The 23,534-nt window shown below is 26.8% G+C and overlaps 4 protein-coding genes across 10 annotated transcripts; 1 reads left to right on the forward strand and 3 right to left on the reverse strand.

The window, feature by feature from the left end:
- Positions 1-152: 152 nt before the first annotated feature.
- Positions 153-7,822, reverse strand: LOC124432924 (organic cation transporter protein). The gene is made up of 8 exons (XM_046982263.1): positions 6,965-7,822; positions 2,662-2,845; positions 1,985-2,243; positions 1,603-1,901; positions 1,414-1,526; positions 999-1,213; positions 578-926; positions 153-503 (listed from the first exon to the last, which is right to left on the reverse strand). Exons 1-8 carry the CDS (start codon positions 7,315-7,317, stop codon positions 323-325), a joined length of 1,953 nt encoding a protein of 650 aa, XP_046838219.1. The 5' UTR covers positions 7,318-7,822; the 3' UTR covers positions 153-322.
- A 1,068-nt stretch (positions 7,823-8,890) lies between these two features.
- LOC124432925 (alpha-1,3-mannosyl-glycoprotein 4-beta-N-acetylglucosaminyltransferase B) lies at positions 8,891-12,641 on the forward strand. Its single transcript, XM_046982264.1, has 9 exons — positions 8,891-10,255; positions 10,329-10,375; positions 10,757-11,067; positions 11,181-11,311; positions 11,406-11,513; positions 11,612-11,805; positions 11,864-12,000; positions 12,093-12,208; positions 12,300-12,641. Exons 1-9 carry the CDS (start codon positions 9,722-9,724, stop codon positions 12,327-12,329), a joined length of 1,608 nt encoding a protein of 535 aa, XP_046838220.1. The 5' UTR covers positions 8,891-9,721; the 3' UTR covers positions 12,330-12,641.
- A 3,238-nt stretch (positions 12,642-15,879) lies between these two features.
- Positions 15,880-17,063, reverse strand: LOC124421882. Its single transcript, XM_046957570.1, has 3 exons — positions 16,910-17,063; positions 16,224-16,390; positions 15,880-16,075 (listed from the first exon to the last, which is right to left on the reverse strand). Exons 1-3 carry the CDS (start codon positions 16,956-16,958, stop codon positions 16,010-16,012), a joined length of 282 nt encoding a protein of 93 aa, XP_046813526.1. The 5' UTR covers positions 16,959-17,063; the 3' UTR covers positions 15,880-16,009.
- A 1,954-nt stretch (positions 17,064-19,017) lies between these two features.
- On the reverse strand, positions 19,018-23,382 carry LOC124433048 (zinc finger protein 708-like). Of its 7 annotated transcripts, none has more exons than XM_046982567.1 (4): positions 23,028-23,382; positions 22,247-22,960; positions 21,421-22,161; positions 19,018-21,341 (listed from the first exon to the last, which is right to left on the reverse strand). In XM_046982567.1, exons 2-4 carry the CDS (start codon positions 22,499-22,501, stop codon positions 19,575-19,577), a joined length of 2,763 nt encoding a protein of 920 aa, XP_046838523.1. In that variant the 5' UTR covers positions 22,502-22,960; positions 23,028-23,382; the 3' UTR covers positions 19,018-19,574. The 7 variants fall into 7 exon arrangements, with proteins under 7 accessions (XP_046838523.1, XP_046838527.1, XP_046838525.1 ...); XM_046982571.1 differs by having other exon boundaries at positions 22,247-22,464; positions 22,990-23,382; XM_046982569.1 differs by having other exon boundaries at positions 22,247-22,564; positions 22,990-23,382.
- Between the last annotated feature and the right edge of the window lie 152 nt (positions 23,383-23,534).

The following is a 23,534-nucleotide window of genomic DNA, read 5'->3' on the forward strand; positions in this document are numbered from 1 at the left end:
TTCTACTAATTATAAATGAATGATGATATAATGACTTCAAGATGTGTAAATGCAAATGAATAAATAAATAAATATATATATATATATAGTATATATGTAGTATATATTTATAATATATTTATTTATCAAATTTCTTTAGTTCTCGATGGATATTTTTTTTTGTCTAAAAACCTTTATTTTTATACTCGTCATTTTTTCACGAATATCATATCGTATCACTTGATTCGTTTTTTGGCCAGTATTATCGAAGCTTTAAAACGACTTCAATAATTTTTGATATCACAATTTTCAGAAGTCAAACGAAAGACATTGACTTTGTACGCTATAATTTTGCCATTTCCACTGTTGGACTTGTATTCTTTTGTGATTTCATGCTAGATCTATGAATTAGATTACTTCGCATCACTTCACCACGAAGAGATGCTCTCATCGAAATTCTCGCGCTAGTTCTGCCAAATGATCGGAATATTTCAGGTGCCGGAGGTTCTTTGTCTTGCAATTTTCTAGAATAAAACGAAAGAAAATAATTATAAAAAAATATATTATCAACATTCGTTGAATGTTTGTGTATACTTACTTCGAGAAGCAAGGTACATCCCACATTTTTTGATTCAAACCAAAATTCTCACCATCTTCTAAAGTCTGTGGCAGATCTTTGTCTAATGTTTCTGGCAGGAAGAGAGTCAAAAGACCTCCTATAATTCCAAAGATACCTAAGAGTAATAATGGAAGGATCGAAGAGATGATATTCAAATAAACTACAAAGGGTGCTAAAATACTAGCGACGTATCCCATTATGTGAATTAGAGCGACTCCTTGAGCACGTACTACAGTTGGCAGAACTTCAGCCGCATATTGCAAACCTATATTGTAGGAAATGTTTACCCAAAATCTTCCACATATAGCCAGAGTAGCAGAGTAAATATCTGAAAGAAAAGAAAAAAACGAATTGATAGTTGAAAAAATATGTAAATGAAAGTTATAAAAATATAACTCACTATTTGAAACAGCACAAGCCCAGATACTGAAGATTCCAGATATCACCATTGAACCGCAGGCTAACCATCTTCTACCCCATCTGTCAAGGACCAGTGTCAAGAAAGTATCAGCTGGTAATTCGGTTGCTGCAGCAACGGTGAACGTGATGAAAACGTTTAGACCAAGATTGTCGACATTCCTCACGTGACCATCGAAGACCAGAGAAATCGCCATCCTTCGATCAAAGATTCGACAAATATAACGTCATTCTACATATAATTCGCCGAGCGAAGTAGAATTCTGTAATTATCCAAAGATTGTTAAAAGATACATATGAGAATTCGAATTTATTGCTCGAATTATTTCAAATTATTCATTTTGAGAATCGAAATTTGACCATTTAAAATGAATTCTAGATCTTTTCGATAATCTTACCAAATCACGATGAACAAGATCGTTATCTTACGTAGCCGTGGACTTTTAAATAGATCCAACACGGAATAAGATTTATCAGTTTCCTCTTCTTTACGTATTTTAGCACAGGTTTCCTACAAATGGCGTTCAATATATAAGAACCCGTTCAAATCTTACGATATGCATTTTAAAATAAAATAAAAATCATACTTGGAATTGTTTGTAAATATCATCGGGAACCTTTGTACCATTAATCCGTTCGAACTTTCTCAAGATCCCTATGGCTTTATCTATTCGTCCTTGACTGACTAACCATCTTGCACTTTCCGGTATTAACCATGGTGATACTACAGCTAAAATTAGGGGAACGGACGTTGCCAAGCATGTCAGTTTCCAGTCAGCCAAGAAATAAGCGATCCAAGGTAAGATGCAAGATGCGAAAGTAAAGAAAATCGCTATCGACATGTTAGCAACAAATGTACGCCATTTCGGTCCGACATATTCCAAGACTATAGCATGGAAGATAAAAAAACGATTAGGTATAAGATAAAAATAATTAGGATTTTTTTTCTACACGATTGTAATTACCTACCTAATATATACATCATTGTAAAACAATTGTCGAAAGCAAAACCAAAGAAGAAACGACACACAGCAAATTCCCAGAAATTTCCGGCAAAGATCGTGGCAACACCTGATAAAAAGCCAGTAATATTTGCTCCAACCAACGCTGGTACTCGTCCAAATCGATCGGCGATCCATCCAAATATCAATCCACCAAAAATGGCACCAACGAAGAAGATGCTCTGGGCTGTATTTGGTAAAGCACTGTCATCACAAACCCATTCAAACTATAATAAAAAATATATTGTATTCAGTATAATTTATAGAATAGAGAATAAACGATACACTGTGTGATGCAAAAAAAAATTTCAGAGTTTGAGAGATGATTTATATCATAAAAACATGGATTATTTATAAATGAAAGAACTATTTTTAGCAAATAATTACTTTCTAATAGATCAAGTATCTATGCTATTAAATCCTTATATACTTTTCAATCCTTTCGATCTCTTAAAGGAATTCTACATGGCCATCGTGATATTCATGATATCAAAAACGCCCTTGATTATGTTAATTACATTCCATGAATGGTCATGACAGCTTTCTAAATGTTTCGCGTATGCCGAAGGGCAAAAAAAAAAAGAAAAAATATTGCTTACGTCGATCAACATCAATCTTCCAGTTAATATCTTTGAAATATCTAACCTCGGTTGCTATAGTTGAATAGGGAATGTCCGTGTAGTTAAATTCCCAACCATGCTGACACTTTTTTATTGACCACGTTGGATCGCTGACCTTTATTCCTTTCGACAGGATTTCAGTGTAATTAGTATCGTACATGATACACTTTGAATAGCCTTCGCCTTCAGGTGGTATTGCCAATGCGATTCTGAAAGTATCAAATGAATTTTTATCTTAATGAGTTCATATAATATGATATATAAGCAAACCTATAATTCGTACATTATTCATCGAACCAATCATTGCATTATACTTCTACACATCTTCTTTGCTTTGTGCAATACTTAGTAAAATACAGTGTGTGTATTATTTTGCAATTATTTATGCAATTTTTACACCTTATTGTAGAAGGATATTTTGCAATTTTTTTTTCTATCATATTATATTTCGAAAGTGTTCTCAGAGTAAAGTGTTATAGGAGGATTGGATTGCTTATATATAGGGTGATCTCTCCGATTCGATCATTTTATTTTTAAATAAGAACATTTTTTTCAAGAGAAAGACTGATTTAAAAGAAATCAAATATATATTTTTTCCCTTTCTTTTTTGTAAGGATGATTAAATATTTATTCTTTTTTCTTCAATTCATTAAAAATCTGTAAATATCCTGTAGATTAGAAACTCGATATACGTATATTTATAAAAGTTAGATTACACGTAAGCTTAACGATTTAGAAAAAAATAGATTGTTCTCGATAAATTCTAATAGGATCATTACAATTCTCTATGTGTGTGTATGTATAAAAACAAAGAATCTAATCTGTCTTTTACCCGTACACACTAATACGCAATGGTAATATGATATGAGGATAAGTATCTTAATGTATGCACATGGAAAATAAAGAGCTTATTAAGAAAAAAAATTTTTAAATAAATGAATTATATATAAAAAAATAATTAGTGATTTTTGTGAAAACATAAAGACGTAATCTCTATTACAAAGTATGGAAAATAACAAGATCTTTTGAAACAATGTATTTATCACTACGTCAATGTGATTGTATTCTTTTTAATCAACAGATTCGTCAGAAATTTCCAGTTGCATAATTCATTTGTTTTTCTGTTTATACCTTTGTAAATATGTTTAAATATATTATGTATGTACATCGTAGTTTATCAATCTTTTTCACATGTGCTTGCAAGTTTTCTTAGCTCGTTTCTTGCAAATTGTTCAATACTTGGAGACGAGAGATCGATGAATCGATCACACGATTTGCGCAACTACACAAGATCATTACACAAGATCGTTACATTCCTGCGAATCGTTCTGCTGCGACCGCGATTCACGCATTAAAAATCATATTATGTTATATTTATACTCGATTAATGTCATCTTGAAAATTAACGGATACAAGATAACAACTTAATTAAAGATCATTAGAAACAGGTACGTTTGTTGAAAAACTTTCGCTAGAATACGTTCGATATATGCATATATAGGTACGAGTATATATACAATATTTGTATGGTACGTTTATTATATGCATTGCAAAATAAAAATAAAGAAGTAGATTGCAAGTGCAAATAAACGTTATTATTTAATGAACAAGTTATTCGTATTGTAAGATAAAAAATTTTGTGGAAAACTTGCATCCAACTTGTTAGTTAACGTGGAGTTAAGGCGAGGTCAATGGAATTATAGCCAGTGAAGGCCTCGACAATGTCTTTCGACACTTTCTATGGTCGAACGCGCAGGTGTCGTACCTTTAATAGATACTTTCCCGTTTCTACCGGCGTAATAATGGATGTTCGTCGGGGTGTAAAAAGTTTAAAAGAATATCGATATATAAAAAAAAAAAGAAAAGAAAAGAAAGAAGAAAAAAATGAAAAGAGACAGATAGAAGATTTTACAGGAACTATATCAGATTATATGTTTGTTCTGAAAATAAAAAATCTCTCTTCATAGATTTATCAAAGATAATTATTAAGTTCGTATGTTTCTCAATTATTCTCTTGGAAATAATTTAATAATTAACATGAGTAAAACAATAGGAAGTAGTGTTTCATAATTCTCGAAACTTATTGCTATATTGCGTCACACTATTTGTTTATTACATTTACGTCATTGTGCGGAACTACAGCCTTTGGATTTAATAATTCAAACTAAAAAAAAAAACAGATACAAAGACGTTTTAAATAGAGGAAAAGTATGGCAAACTCGTTATCAAGTGATTTATCGAAAGAAATAGAAAAGAACTTATTGAATAAAGAAGGAAGGACGAAAGCCTGAATACATTGTTATATGAAGTGGCTACTTAATTAGATGCTAATTCTTTGACCAAGTATGATTAAACATGAATCGACGATAGAAAAAGTTTAAATGTTCAGATGATTAAATGTCAAAAAACATTTAGCTGATTCATTGTTATTGAAAGTGATTAACAGAAAAAGAAAAGTACAAGAGATCAAGACTGATCAATTTTCCATTTTTTTCTTTTTTTTTCTTTCTTTTTCTTCGATCGATCGATCGATACATTCAGTTGATCGTTCTGATCTATTTATTAACTCGTCAAAAAATCTCTCTCGCATACACACTTTCGCTACATTTTAAAAAGAAATATTACGCTAATTAAAGTTACACGCGAATGAAACGATCGTAATAAATCGATGTGTAAATAATACTTTTTCCAAGAATTTAAATGAAACGGAATACGGCAAAGTTTGACATCGAATATAAGTCATTTGATCCATGAAAAGAATTCGCTTCTTTATTGTATTAACGAGATAAGGAAGTGAATACCTCAATGAAAAAATAAAAAAGGAAAATCTTATATCGACCAATCGATCTAACATTACATGAATTATAGTTATACTATCGAACATGATCCAATTGCTATCATCGCGCTGATGACAAAATGACAAAATGAAGATCTTTTTGTATGATCGAAAATCAAGCGAGTTTTATATATTTCATTACAGAAATTATTATGATAACGATAAATTTATTTTTTATTTTGTTAATGAGGCAATAAATTGTTACACAGTGATATATTTATCGAGAGAATATCGAAGGTACTCTTTAATAGAAAATCTACTATACATCTCAATGCATTCTGTGATGCGCCTTGTACCGTAACCTTATCGATTTTATCAGTTTATAATCAACGTTATGCATGCACATATTTGCACGTATGTATAGCGTATGTATAGCGTATGTATGTATCATAGGCGAAAGAGATACTCGAAAAGATATTCGAATTAAATGAACGATCCCATTGTTGCATTGCATTTAGTGGATACGTAAAATGATGCATTTTTCATTTATAACATTTTATTTGAATTATTTAGAAAGACGCATATATAATAAAACTACATTGGAAATTTATTTTTAGTTTACCATTAGCCCTTGACAACAAAGACGAGGACATACTCTTTCTTTCTATTTTAATTTCTTTTTTTTGTATACGTAAAGTATATATTGATCGTGTTAGAACGATTAATTCAGCTTATCCATATCTTGTTAATCGTGGGAAATTATTCACGTTCGATCTATTGTTGCTTTCCGCGGAAATCTCTCATCGGTATCTTTCATTATTCAGTCTTTTTGTTCGAGATTCCTGATCTCTCTTTCTCTCTTTCTCTCTCTCTCTCTCTCTCTCTCTCTCTCTCTCTCTTTCTCTCTTTCTGAAGTATTTAAAAATCGTGAATAAAAATTTCCAAGAAATAATTTCATCTCAATTATGTAGGCAATGATAAAAAATTCCACGTTTATTTTATCACTTGATATTAATTATCAATGACAATAAACACATGAATGAAGAATTTTGTAATTTTATGTTTACATTTTCGTTTTTATTATATCTAGATTAACTATGTTTGTACGTGTTGCCAGATAAATAACAACGATCGTCAATGATTATAAGTGTTTGTTGGGAAAGTAGAAAAATATATGTATGTATAAGTATTCTTAGATGATATTAAATGTGATGTTCTCTTTTGAATGTTTTTTATAAAATTATGAGAGAAACCGAAATGTCAAGAAAGATATCACAGAAATATATGTTTAACGCAAACTATCGATAATGACCGATGGCGCAATTTGCCGGTGCAACAGCACATAAAAGCATGGATTCCTGGCACGATTTCAAACATTTATTCACGCTTTGTCGTAATGATCTATCTATCCCTAGTAGCTTTCTAAAATGTCCGACTTTATTATTTGTTAAAAATGAAATAAGGCTTTGAGAAACGAGATCAATATCGTTCCTCCAAAATTATTTATTTTAAGATATGGAAAAAAAAGTAAATTTATATTAGTGGTGTTCACCTTTCTTCGGCGGTAAGATTTTCTAACTCTGGTATCCAACACCAATGTCCTTCCGGTACTAGGGTAAGAAAGATTTGAGAGAAATATACCCAAGCAACGAACGAGGCAAAGGGTATCATCATAACGAAGAGAATCTTCTGATATAATCCAAACTCCCCGACGTAAGGTAGAAGATCATCGAAATCCATATCCTTCGGATCCTTCACATTGGCAAGTTGATTTTTAAGATCTTTCGAGGAATTCTTACGATTTGCATGTTTATCAGTAGAATTTGAAGTCCGAGATAAAGTATCACAGGCATGATCCGTTAAATTTAAATCGGTTGATGTAGCAAGTTTTTCTTGAGGCGACATATTTGTAAAACGAAAATTCTCTCGATAATTCGATCAATAATTTCAGCTTTAACACTTCAACGAGATCACTTTATCTTCTGTTATTATAAGATAATTTTCTTGTATTATTATCTATATCACAGGAATGTACTCGTAATCACAAATTAAGAGAGAGAGATAAAGAGAGAGAGAGAAAGAGAGAGAGAGAAAGACAAAGAGATATAGAGACAATAATTTTTATCGCTTAACAACCACTGTCGACGTTTATCTCAAATCTTAAAATTTGTAACATTATATAATGATTTCTATAAGAAATTTATTATATGATCTTTTAATAAATAGATTATAAATTATAATGTCTATATGAAAATTTTAACTAGAAGCACGTTCGTGTGACGATCGGACATTTGAAAAAGGGACTACGTCGCAACCGAGTCAGGCTAATCCCGTGCTGTCATCAAAAACGGGTAAATCCTGACAGAAGAGACATCATCACTGAAACGTTTGCTCCTTAGGCTGCCTATATAGCTATCGACCAGGAGTTTATTCTTCCCCACTCTCTCTCTCTCTCTCTCTCTCTCTCTCTCTCTCTCTCTCTCTCTCTCTGTCTCTTTCTTTCTTTTTCTCTCTCCCTCTCACGCTTTTGCTCTCACTTACTTTGTAAAAAATAGAATTCAATATTGACTAAACGACATTGAACGCAATGTAATTTGCGGTGATTGTCCTTGCCGTTGATTTTATATGATATTTATTCTCTCATTTTGTTATCCAGATATGTATCAAATAAATTGTAAACATAATATATTTTATAATCAAATAATGAATTTGAATTGATCCTATTTGAATTCTAAGCTGATCTGCAAGGTACATTTCTGGAATTTCGCGATTTTATGATATTGATAAGTAACTTGTAACAATTTATTACTTAATAAATAGAGATTAATTTATTACTAAATAAATAGAGAGTGATTTGATTTTTCGATACTTTCGACGGATTCTCTAATAAAAAGCATGATAGTTTTAATATAATAAATAAGATACTATAATAATGTATACAATGTACCTTTAACATTTTCCTATCTAGATTAATTGGCTGATCATTCATATATACCGGAATTACATTCAAGTCGTTTATAAGTACATATACTACGTCACTTTGGTATGCGGTATACTTTACTGCATTACGATAAAAAATATATTTGCGTTAATATGAAATATCTTCTCCCTTAAAACATTCATCATGCTTTTGAAGGTTTTCTAAAAAATTTATTATAATTTTTATATTTGCTTTGATAATCATTATTCCTAATTATCTAACGGGTTATCAGAAATATTTACTCATAAGTAGAAATATTTAGTATTATTAATCTAAAAAATGAAATATTTAAATAAATATAATATGCTTGATAAATTGTTTAATAAATTGAAAATGTCCTTATGGTATTTAAGTAAACTCTGCAAGAGCTATTTGACCGAAGTAGAAAGTTTTATCAAAGAATGAAAAAGCGAGAATTGAATTTGGCGCGAAAAAAAGGCGGTATTTTTAAATAACCATACACTGATTTGAGTAGTTATTCTAAATACGGAACGCATTGATTACTTTCTATTTCTATCGTAGTTCGATACATCCTAAGTAGGAATGTTTTTAATAGTAAAAATACGATCATCTAATTTTCATAGATCTCTTTAAGAAAATCCGTTGTTTTTTTATCAAATTCATTGTACAGTTCCGGTATGTATGTAAATACTAGATATATCTTCTTCCTGTTCTTATAAGAGAAGAATTCCATGTAAAGTTGACGTTCAATGAATGTAGATGTATCCGCGCTTCGTTAGACATGAAAACGTCAAAGGAAATGTTTTAAAAGTTTTCACGAAAGTTCGATCAATTAATCACATATTTTTATCTTCAAATGGTCTAGATACAAATCTATACATAATGCAGAATGAAAAACGCCTTGATGCATGAATACAGAAAGAATGATTATCTGTAAACTGATAACTAATCGACAAAGAAATAAAATTATCACAAATATAACAAAAGTATAATCAGATAATTCGTAATAGTGATTAGACAAGAGATTGATATTTTGATTTTGTTGATTATTTTTAATAAAAAAGTATAATAGATAAGATAATAGATAAGCTTATTCAATTTAACCATGCAAGCATTCGTAAGATGGTTATTTATTTCTTTTTAAAACGTGACAGAAATATCTTGAATATCTGTTGAAAAAGCATAGCGTTCTAAAAAAGAGGAAATATATATGTAGCTATTATATATAGAGTTTTGTATCTGTTATATAAATCAGTGTGAGTGAAATTAATATGAAAGCTATTCGACAACCGTTTGGTGTTTTTATACAAAAGACATTCTTCTATGCATAAGGTTATGAGTGTAATCATCATGTAGTTTAACATAAAAATGATGTCTCATATCGTAGCTCTGAGTTCTATACGAAGACGATGTATTATCATATTGTCAATAGTATTAGTGCCATGTACCATTTTAAATCTTTTGTCCTCATCGGATTTGCACGAAGAAACAATGTTGCAGAATAATATCGCTGAATTACAAGTAAAGCTTGAACATTTACATGCCAAGTATATCAGTAGCCAGGAAGAAATAAATATATTATCACATCAATTACTACAATTAGTAGAAAGCAATCATATTTTACCTGATCTTCAATATCTGATCAATAATGGTACATCTAATATAACAAATATAAAATTACCATCTATATACAACTTTCTTCCACATTTTTTAAATGATCCGAATAGTTTGCGTCCTGCATTCATACAAAGCAAAGGACGTTCCGGAGTAAGCATGGTATTAGGTATACCAACTGTTAAAAGAGAAGTGCAGAGCTATTTAATGGCTACATTAAAAAATTTAATAGATCGTATGAGCCCTGCAGAAATACTTGATACCTTGATAATAGTATTAGTAGCTGAAGTAAGTATATTTACTTAAGTTGCTTTAAATCTACTTATGTTTTAATCTAGTTAATACGTTCCTTTTTTTATAGACAGATTTGGATTATGTGACTTATGTTGCAAAGCAAATTGAAGTACAGTAAGTCTATATTTTTTACATGATCTACCTGAATTTAAATGAACATGTTTTGGATATGTCTGTATATCTCCTATTTCATAGCAACTGAATTATATGTATTATAATCATTAGATTAGAGTACTGTAGTGATAGATTGCTTCTTGCATTTATATAATTATATTTGATACTTAAACTATTACACTTACTAATACAGCATGGAAATATTACAGACATTTATTATCAATTTAAAAAATCATCACACTAAAAAAATTATCATAAGATTAAGGTCTGAAAAGATTATCATATATATATATATATACGCACGCGCGCGCGTGTGTGTTATGTATTGTTTTTTATTAATAACTAAAACACATTCTGTTGTCTATTATTAAATTATTCTAGATTTCCAAATGAATATGAAACTGGAGTAATTGATGTGATATCTCCGTCTTCATCATATTATCCACAGTTATCTAAATTGCGAGATACTTTAGGAGATGATCATCAACGTGTGGTTTGGAGGTCAAAACAAAATCTGGATTTTGCATTTCTCATGTCATATGCTCAGACAAAAGGAATGTTTTATATACAACTAGAAGATGATATTTTAGCTAAAAAAAATTTTATAACTACTATGAAATCATTTGCTTTACAAAAAGTTAGCACAAAAGAGAATTGGTTTGTATTGGACTTTTGTCAATTGGGATTTATAGGTATGTTTTACTCATATTAATCTAAATTAATCATATATTTCATAATAAAAAGTAACATGATAACAATATAAGCAATAACATCATTGAATTCTCCATATTTTCTTGTGGTTTAGGAAAATTATTTAAATGTGTGGAACTGCCATGGTTAATCCAATTTTTTCTAATGTTTCATAATGATAAACCTGTAGATTGGCTATTAGATCATTTAATTTCAACAAAAGTGTGCAGTCTCGATAAAGACAGTGTAAGTATAATTGTAGTTAAATAAACTTTTATTAAATTTTTTCTTTTTTTTTTTTTTATTGTAATTATTTCCTTTTACATTTGATATATTGTAGAAACATTGTAAGATGGCTAAAGCAGAACTCTGGATACATTATAAGCCTTCACTTTTTCAACATATAGGAACACATTCTTCGTTGAAAGGGAAAGTACAAAAACTTAAGGTATCTTATCCAATTTAACCACGTGTGTACGCGCATCTCTGTTTATATACTATATGCAATCAAAGTGTTTTCTAATTGTTATTACATTTAAATCGTAGGATAAACAATTCGGCAAAATTACTTTATACTATGCACATGAAAATCCGGATGCAATGGTGGAAACTCGAATTAAACCATACAAACAATATACATTGCAAAAAGCCTATAAAGGAGAATCATTCTTTTGGGGGCTATTACCGCAACCAGGAGATCACCTAAAATTTAAATTTACACATTCTATTTTTATAAAAAGGTTAATATTTTATTAAAATTATTTTTTATCATTTTACTAATTATATATTTCAATTTAGGTACTTATTTAGAAGTGGAAATCCCGAACATCCATCTGATAGATTTTATAATACAACTGTTGAAGTGTTACCTGAAATGTTTAAATTTATAGATAGAAATAATAATGATATAACAGAAGATGGTTATATTATTATAGGTCAGTAACAATATGATTAATATTAAAGATATCATATAATCATATAAAATTTTTTAATCAGAATTTTTAATGAAAAATATATAAATAAATAGGTAAATTTGATGCTCTTGGAATTGCTCAAGGAACAGTAGACAAAAAATATGGAAGAATATCTGTTCTCAGATTGACTGTGCATAGTGAAAGCGAAAATTGGGCCATTTTATCTGAGGTAAAACTTTTATTAATATTTTCTGGTTTTTTATTTGTAATTACTAGGATCGATTTCTTTTATTGATAGAAATTTTTATACTATTGAACAGATTCATATAGTAGAAGATCAACCAAGCTGACCCTTGGATCAAGAATTTCATCAATATTTTCGGTATCATTTGCATGGCTAAAATGCTTGAGCTATTCTTTAGTTATTAAAATTTTCATAGTTGCTAAATTATATTGATTTATTTTAACAGCATTATGTGCCAAGTAGATCACTGATAAATTCTAGACAAAATATTGTGATTCGTTTATGCGTGCTATATATAAAATATTGTTAAATTATTACATTTCTGCAATTGTTCAAAATTTTACACATTAGTAAACATATATAAAGAAATGTGATCTACAGTGCAAAGTGGTACTGTATTAAACTTTATTTCTACTTACTTATACATAGTATATGCTAAGTTTCTTTAAATTGTTACTAGAATAATTTTAAATCATTTGTGAATGATGTATTTATTTTTTTAGAAAATGTACCTGCTGGATCAGTATGTAGTAATTATGCGTAAAAATTTTTATTAAGTTCATGATTTAATATATTTTATTTATTCTACAAATATGTTGTATATACGTATATGAAATATAGTATATATATATATATATATATATATATATATATATATATATATATATATATATATATATATATATATATATATATATATATATATATACTGTTATTATATATAGTGAAACCAGCAAATCTGCAGTATACTTTATACTGTATTGTGATAACAAATATAATTCGCATCTATTACAAACGAGATATTAATATTTTACTTCAAAATAATATTAATGTCTGTTAATGAATGTTGATAAAGCATTTATATTTTCTTTCAGAATTATTAATTTATAAAATTTCATTAAGAAAAAGAAGGCATAACAACTTAAAAAAGAATCTAACTGACATTATATTCTAAAAATTTATAAATCATGATTTTTTTGATACTTGAAATCTTTACAATCTCGTTTGTATACTACAACTTGTGCAACTTCTTATAAAAATATATGAGCCAAATTATTTTGGAAACAACTACAAAGAAAAGAGAAAAAAAAATTTTTTTCCTTTTTTCTTCATAAATACATTTGTATATATGTATATATATACATATGTATATATATATATATATATATATATATGTATATATATATATATATACATATATATATATATATACACGTATATATATACATATTTTTATGCGCGCGATTTGTACGCAGAATGTGATTCACTTTAACTTTTAAACAAACTAATTAAATATTGAAATTAATAAAAGTCTATTAATATGAAATTACCTAAAGTTTTACTACTTGTATTATACAAAGCATGGTTGGTATATTTTAATCATTATACTGTTTTTATAACAGTGATACTGCTTTTGTCCAGGAAAAGTTGTTGACGACTTCGATTAAGTAGTAACTAGTTGATTACTTTTGAAAAAAAAAACAAAAGATACAAATAAAAGCTGTGCAGTTCACGAGGCACGGCGATGTCAAATAGTGGAAAAATTATAATAGTTAATTATTGTATGGTATAATTGATTAACATATAAATATAAATATAAATTTTATTCTTTATAGATTTTATATTATTTTTATATTATAGCATCTACATAATTCTAAATGAAATAATATTTTACTTCACTTGTGTATTTTGTTAAAAACTTTTTATAATAATATTTACACAGTTTTTGCAGTAATATTATAAAACTGTTTCATAATATTTATACAGTTTTTTTCCCTATTGAGGACTCAACCAAAGTGGAACAAGAAGTAGTAATGATAATTAGATCTAACATTACTTATTCTTATAATTATTATTACATGTAATATAGATTAACATAACACTTCATGTATTTGTAATTAAAATTTTAACAAATATGTATTCTACCATATCATAGTATTGGATTATAATGGAAAGCACAATTCTTATTGGAAATATTTTATGTTAATAATTGGTGGACAAATCTGCTGTATATTAATAACTATGTAAGTATAAAAGAATATGCAAGTGTCAAATTATGCTTACTTAATTACAAAAGTATCTAATTTTATACTCTTATATACTCTTATATACTTACATAGTTATTGATATATAACATAGATTTACTCATCAATTATTATATTAATATAATAATCTTCTTTCCAATAAGATTTTTCCTTTCAATATAATTTAATATCAAGATTAGGTAGAATATAAATTTGGAAAAAGATTACAAATGTATGAAGTGGTATTAATCTCAATATATTATATATATGTATAATAATTATAAAAATAAATCATATCATGGCCATTTATTATTACTACTTTCTTTTCCTTATCATCCTTAATAGGGGAAGTAGTAGAACATACCTTCCCAAACTTTATCGATCTGTTACACTTATATAACACTTATAATGTGCTTAAGAGCATACTACCAAGATCTGATGTTTTTATGGAGTCCTTAAAGATCTTTCTTCTTTAGTTTAGTGCCTTTTAACATTATACCCAAGATCTGGTTCTTATTACCCAATCTAATTTTCTAGCCAAGATGAATATAATTGTTGACGACTTCGATTAAGTAGTAACTAGTTGATTACTTTTGAAAAAAAAAAAAGCAAAAAATACAAATAAAAGCTATGCAGTTCACGAGGTATGGCGATGTGAAATAGTGGAAATTTTTTTCTCTTAACTTAACAAACCTGCCAAGTAGTCTAAGTTAGGTAGTCATTTTCTCTCATTTATGTTATTTTTCTTATTCCAGTTCAATTTCTTAAATATTTTCAAGGCCCAAGGTAAACATCTTCGAAGAGATCGTCTCTCCCTGATATATTCTTACAGCTACCATATGACATATTCCTTTCAGTCTTTACATGCAGATTTACGCAGGATGTGACAAGTTTTTAAAAATATTTTATATCTATGATGTAAGGTTCGTCGATACGACAATCTGCTAATAATTTCTAAACTTCTTATTCTTATTTAAGAAAATAAGCATTACAAAATTAAAAAAAAAAAATAAAAATATATAATCAGAGTACGTTTATATAGGACAGAATATAAAGTTTCTTATAAATGTAATTACAAAATAATATTTTACTTGTCAATAAATTTTAACATCAATAGAAAACTTAATTATTTTGATATGATTATTAAAGATTTTGATTAATTATCTTTATACACATATAAAAATATTATATTATAATATTCTAAAATATTATTTTTTGCACTTAATTCTTTAAGAAGTTTCTTTACAGCTACTTTTACATCGATTGCTTTACATATACATGCTTTACATGCCATTCGTAATTATTCTTTATATATAAAAATTCAATTTACTGAATTATTTTATAAAGCATGATATATCTACAGAATTGTAAAAGAAATTTCTGAAATACAAAGCAATTATATTTCTGTAAATACAAATAAATTTTTAGAGACAAATAAATATAATCTTGTAAAAAAAAGGCAGAAGCACAATCTTAATTGAACAAGGAAAACTTTTTTAACGCAGACAAATAATGTATTTTATTATGGATTGAACATTAACTTAGCATAACATTTGACATTTTTGATATTTTGTTGCATCATATAAATTATTGGTTTTTTATTCAAGTTAAATGTCAATAAATTTACACAGACATTTTTGAACTTGTATATTATAATAGTTCTATTACAAATTAAATATTATATATAGAAAGGAACAACAATACTTGATGTTCATAGAATGTTCATTTTTCTACAATTAACTATTGATAATATTTGTTTACATTATTCTTTTTTATCCTTAGGAGTAGGAGGATACCAATTAAGGTAAATTAATCCTGATGTTTTAGCCTATGAAAAAAGAATATCATATATATATATATATATATATATATATATATATATATATATGTATATATGTATATATGTATATATGTATATATATTACTTTTTATATTCCATGCATTATAAACAATTAAGTATAAAAGATTCTACTTACCACAATGAAAGTAACTACAGTCATGGCAAGACAAGCAGCTAACTGTATATTATAAGATGCCTGCTTTTTATCATTAGCTTTTTGCCATGATCCTTGTGGAACTGGTAGGTCATCCATTGATGGTGGTTTATAATTTGTAGGTCCATAAATTGAATAGGAACGATTACCTATAAGTAAGATAATAATCACTCATCATAAATTATAAAACATTCTTATGCTTTTTATAATATAATTAATGAATTTTATTAGTGGGCTTATTAAATGTTCATACTTTCTAGATTACTTATAAACATATAAAATATACTACTACAATTAAATATAGTAGGAATTATAATTATATCATTTTTTTGTATGTATATTAATATTAATTACATTTTTTCGTTTATTATGAAATATATTGAATCAAATCTCTTTTAATCTTAAAAATAAAAATATAGTTAACATATGCATATATATATATATATATACACACCCATATATAACATTATTTAACCTTTGATCAAATTAACTATTATTATTGGAATATAGTAATATGTAATTTACATTTTGAAAAATGTGTAATAAAAATTATATACATACAGAAATAAATTAACGCAATTTTTAATTTATAAATGCAATATTATTATGTAAGAATTTGTATTATAGAATTATTTAGTTATAAAGTATATTAATATTTATTTTCTTACTCATTCGAGGAACATTTTGTATAACAGATCGCACTATGTGTTTAAACATCTTTTATAATTAAATTTTTTATAATTTTTTTAAGGAGAAAGCTTTCGTATCTACTCGAATGTCTCAAGAGGAAGAGAACACTAAACTTTAGACAAGAAACTATTGAATGCAATTCTTTCATCGAGAGGGAAATTTGCCTTAATGGTAAGTGACTGTTTTACCGATTGAATTTGAAATTTAATAATTTAAATTTAACATGAAAACAGTAGTCGTTTGATATAAATAATGAAACAAAAGAATTTCGTTTGTAATTATACGATTTATATACAATCGTTCGTTAAATATTATTTTTATTGACCTTAATAACAAAAGTATTTCAACATGAATTTAAATATTGTATATGAATCCCCGAATATAAATGACGTAAAAACTAGATGTTTAAATGAAAAAAATATAACAACACAAATATTCACGAATTCTACATTTAAGCCTATTTTTCTCGAAAAAATAAATTTTGGAAATGTACCTTTGGGAAACATGTAAATATCTTGCTTATAACGAAACTATAAAAATTATAAAAACTAATATTAAATACTTCTGATTTTTTTATAGTGTACATCATCTTATATTAATACATCCTGCCCCAAATAAAAAAGTTTCTTTTGTAGTTTTACCATTTACAAAAAATCCTTGTATTGATATTTATCCATTAGAAGGTAAGAATTTATATTATTATTTTTATTGTTTTTCTTATTTTGTATTATATTTAGGAAATGTAAAACCAGATTGTAAACCTGCAGAAATTATGGTAATTTATAGACCTTTAAGTTATATTACTATAAATTTTGAATTACAAATATATATACCTGAACTATCCAAAACACATGTAGTAACATTTTATGCACATACTAAACCAAGATTGAAAAGGTACATTGTCGCAATATTACTGCCATTTTAAAATGTTAAATATATTAAGTATTATTATTACATCTAAATATTATTCCTTTATTTAGAAATCTACATGAAAATACATATAGACATAAAAAATATATAGAAACTAAGATAAATAAACTAACTAAGAGAAAACCTATTCTATTAAAGAAAATATACCCTACATTAGAAAATAAACGAAGAACAGATATGATATATAAAGGACATAAACAGTATGAAAAAAGATCTTTAGAATGGTCGTACAAAATTCATATGATGCAAGTAGTAAACCATATATATGATAAATACTATGAAAACTTTTGTAATGAACATGAATTGAGAGGTAATACTATTTATTATATTATGACTGATTAATCCAAGAATTAAAATAAATCATGTTTTTTTTATCAGATAGGTCCCTTAAATATTTATTTATTAGAAATGATTGAACATAAATTAAAATTACAAGATTTATTTTTATATAAATCAGAAGTCTATCGCAAAGAAAATAATCGAGCAATGATTCATCATAAACCAAAAATTGGTTTTAATGCCAAATTTCTTTCTATCGAAGAACTACAAATAATTATGATGGAACGCAAATTTAATTGGAATTATTACAAATGTTCAACAATTACAACACAGTTTAAAGAGTTAATTAATAGAGATAAATCTATAAAAATAAAACAAAGAATACTTAGAATTGCTTTAAAAGTATGTTTTATTATATTGCTTTATTCTTGACAAATACATGAACTATTTTTTCTGTTTTATTTCAGTATCCAGAAACTACAATTCCATTAGATACCAATAAAAAATGGTCTTTATATTATTGTAAAATAAACATTTTTATTGAAGCTGCCCGCAAGATCATTTTAAAAAATCGATTAATAAAAATTCTTAAAAAGTTAAATAATTTAACATTTTCTCAAACAGAAATATTGGAAATAAATAATGAAAGCAGTAAATAATTAACAAATGAAAGTACAAATACTCAAGAAAATTGAGAAAATTAAAGTTAAATTCTGGAATAAAATTTTATTAATAATATTATATCCTTATTAATTTTATTAGAAAAAATTTAATTAACTATGTCTTTCCTTAATATTATTACACAATATAATTTATAGGCAATATTTAATGGCAAATATTTAATTCAATACATTTTTGTCTTATGGAAAATTTGCAAATGATTAGAAACTATCTATACAGTTATTAAATATTAAATACAAATTTAAATGTATTATAAGAATATTGAAGTTTATATGCATTGATTAAAATAGAAAGAATTATGTAATATAAAATATTATTATTATAAACATATACTATTTATAAGATCTAATTACATTCACTTTTAGGAATAAAAAGAAAAAATATATAATTGATTATAATTTGTTATTGGACTAATATAATTCAATATCAATTAATAATGAAGATAAAGCAAGTATTCAATTAAATGAACTTACTAACTTATGGTATAAAATGTAAAACGTTACAAGCTCATTAATTCACATACACACATACATATATAGTGCCAAATATTTGTACCATGAAAAATTTTTAAATTGAATAACTTCCCACAAGGAATTATTATAATCCTATATAAAATTACAAATATATTTCATATATTCATGACATTCTGTAAATATAAAGCAATTTATATAAAGCATTTACAATTATAGAATTAAAGCATAAATTAATAAGATATTCAGTATTAAAAATACTGAATTCGTAACTTTTATTTATCTATTCTTTGTCTTTTGTATGAAGACGCATGTGTTTCTTTAAATTATCCAATCTGTTACAGCGACGATCGCAAAAATCACATTGATAAGGCATTGAATTACTATGAACAACAACGTGACCATTTAAATGGCTTATTTGCTTAAAACGTTTACCACAAATTGTACAAGCATATGGACGTTCATTCATATGTGCTGATGCTATATGTGTTTGCAGATTAGTTTTTCTAACAAATGTTGCTTTACAAATGTCGCATTCAAAAGGTCGAATATTTGCGTGAATAGCTAAATGAGATTTGAGAACATTTTTGTGTTTGAAATTTTTTTCGCAAAGATGACATTGGAAAGGACGTTCATCATTGTGTACTTTCTTGTGAACAGACAAATGTGCAAGCTGTTTAAACATTTTTGCACAAATTTCACATTGATATGTTCGACCATCTTCATGAGCAGCACTGACATGCCGACGTAGCGTATCTGCTAACGTATATCGTTTGCCACATATTTTGCAAGAAAATGGCCTTTCATTTGTATGTGTCATAAGATGTCCATTAAGATTTCTTTTCTCAAGAAATCTCGCTCCACATACATCACATTGATATGGTTTTTCACCATTATGAATATACATATGTTTTTTTAGTGAATTTGATAAGCTAAATCTCTTTGAACATATAGTGCATTCAAATTTTCGCTCTCCAGTATGAACTAACATATGAGATTTTACATGACCAGCTTGCTTAAATCGTTTACCACATATTTTACATCCAAATTGACGCTCGTGTGTATGAGTAAATATATGACGTTCTAACACACTCTTTGTTGTAAAAACCTTTTTACAATTATCACACTCGAAAAGACGATAAATTTCTTTTGACTTTAGTATTGATTCACCTTGATGTGATTGAGAATGAGTTTTAAGTAAATCCAGAGATTCAAATTTAACACAACATATTGCACATTGAAAAGATCTATAATCTTTATGTGTCAATGAATGTTGACTAAGATGACCTAATTGTTTAAAACTTTTATTACATACTTTACAAACATAAGGTCTTTCATTTGTATGAGAGCGCATGTGTCTTTTTAATACACTAGGAAAACTGAATTTTTGTTTACAATATGAACATTCTAATGTTGGATTTCCATTCAATCTTGATATTCTATTTTCTTCTTTCTTCCTGGAAAATTGTCTTCCATTGATAGAATTTGGTTCTTTTATAGATCTAACACATTTATTCGTATGGTTCAGTACTATGTTACTACTTTGATGAGATTTCATAATTGATTTATGTATCTTTGGAATTTCCTCTGTTTCCATACTTCTTTGTTTACTAACATTTATATCAGTATATTTACTACAGCTATTATCATTTTTTATGCAATCTGTATGACTTTTATTTTGTTGATAATTCTCATGAAACTGTTGCATATGTTTTTCATATAATTTCAAGATTTGGAATGTTTTATTACACAATGTGCAATCAAATTGTCGTTTCTTAATATGAGTTTTTATGTGATTTTTCAAATGTCCCAGTTTCATGTATTGTTTATGACAAATTTTACATGTCAAATTTTGATTATTTAGACAAAGATTACGTTCTTCAATATTTGGTTCTGCACATGTTGAATCTTCCATTTGTAAATTATCCAAAAATGTTTCACTTTTAACACTAACAAATTTAAAGTTATTTGAGTTTTTATGAAATTGAAAAGAATCATCATGATTGTTTTTATGATTGTTATATGACACATCATCGTATTCAATATGGCACTGAAATAATAAAAAATATGCAATAAATTAATTACTACTATATGAATTATAATATTACCTTAATAATACATATACATACATTATCATTTTTATCTGTATCAGTTGTATTTATTGAAATTATATTCCCAGAAATATGAGTCAAATTATCAAATGTAATAGTATTATTTTGTTTTTTATTTAATGTAACATTTATCCATTCTTCTTCTGTCCACATATCATTTGTTGTATTTTTAGCGATGATTAATTTTTGAAACTCTTGATGAACATTTTGTCCAAATAATACATCACATGGTATTTTACCATTTTGACAACGATATGTTGAATTTTGAAAGATTTGTATAAATTTCAAGCCTTCATACCATGTTTTTCCAGGATTTTTGTTTAACCAACATTTTAATAAATTTTTAAAATCTCTGCTATCTTCTTCGCATTTGCACACATTTCCATGTAATATAATAAAATCTTTCCATAAAATACGTAATTCTCTGACAATTTGTTCAGCAAAATTTCGTCCATTTCCACTTTGTAGAACTTGAGGAGCCCCAATAATTGCTAATATATCTAGTAACTTATTTGCTACTTCTTTTGCTGTGTTACTGTGTAGAGCATGTAAGACTACAAATTTCGATGGTAAGTCTTCATAAACCAAAAAGTACTTATAAAAATATGTTTGTTCTAATGGCATTTCTATAACATCAATTTGACCTCTGCGGCACAATGTTTCATGTATACTGTCAATCTCCGATTGTATATGTGCATTTTCATGATGATTAATAATAATCTTAGTTGACATGGAGTTTAAAGATTGTGATTTATGATTCTGTAAAATATATTATGATCACTGTTGAAAGGTACTATAATAGGATTATTAATATATACATAGATATAATTTATATAGTACTTACTGTTGTTATTATATTTGAAGAAGTTTCTTCATAATTTATTTTTTCTTCTTTATTCGTAGAATTTTCAGAATGTTTCATATTCTTTAAGGCTTGAAAGTTACGCTTTTTCTCTTGTAAATCTGCTTCTTTTTTTACAGATACAACGTTATGATTATTCTTGTTGACAGTAAAAAATTGATGCAATGAACTTTTTATATATTTGTTCCCTGAAGTCCAATCTGTATCCACAGAAAGCTTTTTACTCATTTCTATCATCTAACTTTCTTATATTCATCTGACTTAAATAATTTTTTTTGTCTTGAGTCAGTTTGAAAACACCTAACCACATAATTATATTTTTTTTTTTATATTTTTTTATGACATGGTTGTGTTAAGAAAGATTTTTCTACGATCATTCTCATTACAATGATATTGATAGTTTTTAATGAAACGTATGATTATTGCAGGGTAATTACTGATGATTTGTGTATAACGTACCTATAAAGTGAAATTAAATAAGACTTGTTGTAGAACAAAATAAATCATTTGTTTACAAACATGTCACTTGATAAAATTAATTCTGAATTTTGTATTCCTTTGTATTAGATTTTCTCGTCTTTCACATTTTAGCATTTTTCTTCTGCAATACTTCATCTTTTCATATATAAATTAAGTCGTCATTCAAATCAAATTAATATTTCAAAGAAAATTTTTAATCGATTTTATAATTCTAACCTATAAAATGTTATACGATATCAACTTACAATCAAAAAATTGTGTTGTTTCTTTTCACATTACATACATATCGATTAATAATAATCCACTTAATTACAAATTAATTCTTTCAACAAGTCTAATTCTTTTAAGAATAAAATAAAATGAATACTCATTTTATAATTCAGATCTACAGCAGCGCGTATAAAAGCTTAATCTCTCGTTTGTTCTCCTTAAAACTTGATGTTAAGTATATGTATTTAGAAGAGAAAAAGCTATTGGTTATTGAATGAAAATAAATCATTTGATCATTGTAGAAATTATTTACACGATCGTTTAGATGCACAATTGATACGTTTCCATTTAGTTTGTTTATTATTCTATGGTTGAACTATATACATATTTATAATGTTCTATCGCTTCCTATCTTTTTTTGATAGGAACTGATACAATAGATTTTTCTTTTATTTTTTAATTTATTTGAACGTAAATTATAGATATTCATAAAAAAATGAATTTAATTTGTTTCAACTGTAAAAATATAAACATACATAAATAGATGTAGTATGATATGCGTTTTTCTGCATAAAAATCG

The sequence above is a fragment of the Vespa crabro genome, chromosome 2 (genome assembly GCF_910589235.1).
Source record: "Vespa crabro chromosome 2, iyVesCrab1.2, whole genome shotgun sequence".
NCBI lineage: Eukaryota > Metazoa > Arthropoda > Insecta > Hymenoptera > Vespidae > Vespa > Vespa crabro.

Coding starts and splice junctions, on each gene's coding strand:
- LOC124432924 (XM_046982263.1), bottom strand. CDS start 7,317: ATGTCGCCTCAAGAAAAACTTGCTACATCAACCGATTTAAATTTAACG. Junction 1,902..1,984: donor TACAATGATGTATATATTAG/GTAGGTAATTAC, acceptor TCCATGCTATAG/TCTTGGAATATGTCGGACCG. Junction 1,527..1,602: donor ATATTTACAAACAATTCCAA/GTATGATTTTTA, acceptor CGCCATTTGTAG/GAAACCTGTGCTAAAATACG.
- LOC124432925 (XM_046982264.1), top strand. CDS start 9,722: ATGATGTCTCATATCGTAGCTCTGAGTTCTATACGAAGACGATGTATT. Junction 10,256..10,328: donor TAATAGTATTAGTAGCTGAA/GTAAGTATATTT, acceptor CTTTTTTTATAG/ACAGATTTGGATTATGTGAC. Junction 10,376..10,756: donor GCAAAGCAAATTGAAGTACA/GTAAGTCTATAT, acceptor AAATTATTCTAG/ATTTCCAAATGAATATGAAA.
- LOC124421882 (XM_046957570.1), bottom strand. CDS start 16,958: ATGTTTAAACACATAGTGCGATCTGTTATACAAAATGTTCCTCGAATG. Junction 16,391..16,909: donor ACAAAATGTTCCTCGAATGA/GTAAGAAAATAA, acceptor TCTTACTTATAG/GTAATCGTTCCTATTCAATT. Junction 16,076..16,223: donor CTGTAGTTACTTTCATTGTG/GTAAGTAGAATC, acceptor CTTTTTTCATAG/GCTAAAACATCAGGATTAAT.
- LOC124433048 (XM_046982567.1), bottom strand. CDS start 22,501: ATGATAGAAATGAGTAAAAAGCTTTCTGTGGATACAGATTGGACTTCA. Junction 22,162..22,246: donor CTTCAAATATAATAACAACA/GTAAGTACTATA, acceptor TATATTTTACAG/AATCATAAATCACAATCTTT. Junction 21,342..21,420: donor ATACAGATAAAAATGATAAT/GTATGTATATGT, acceptor TTATTATTTCAG/TGCCATATTGAATACGATGA.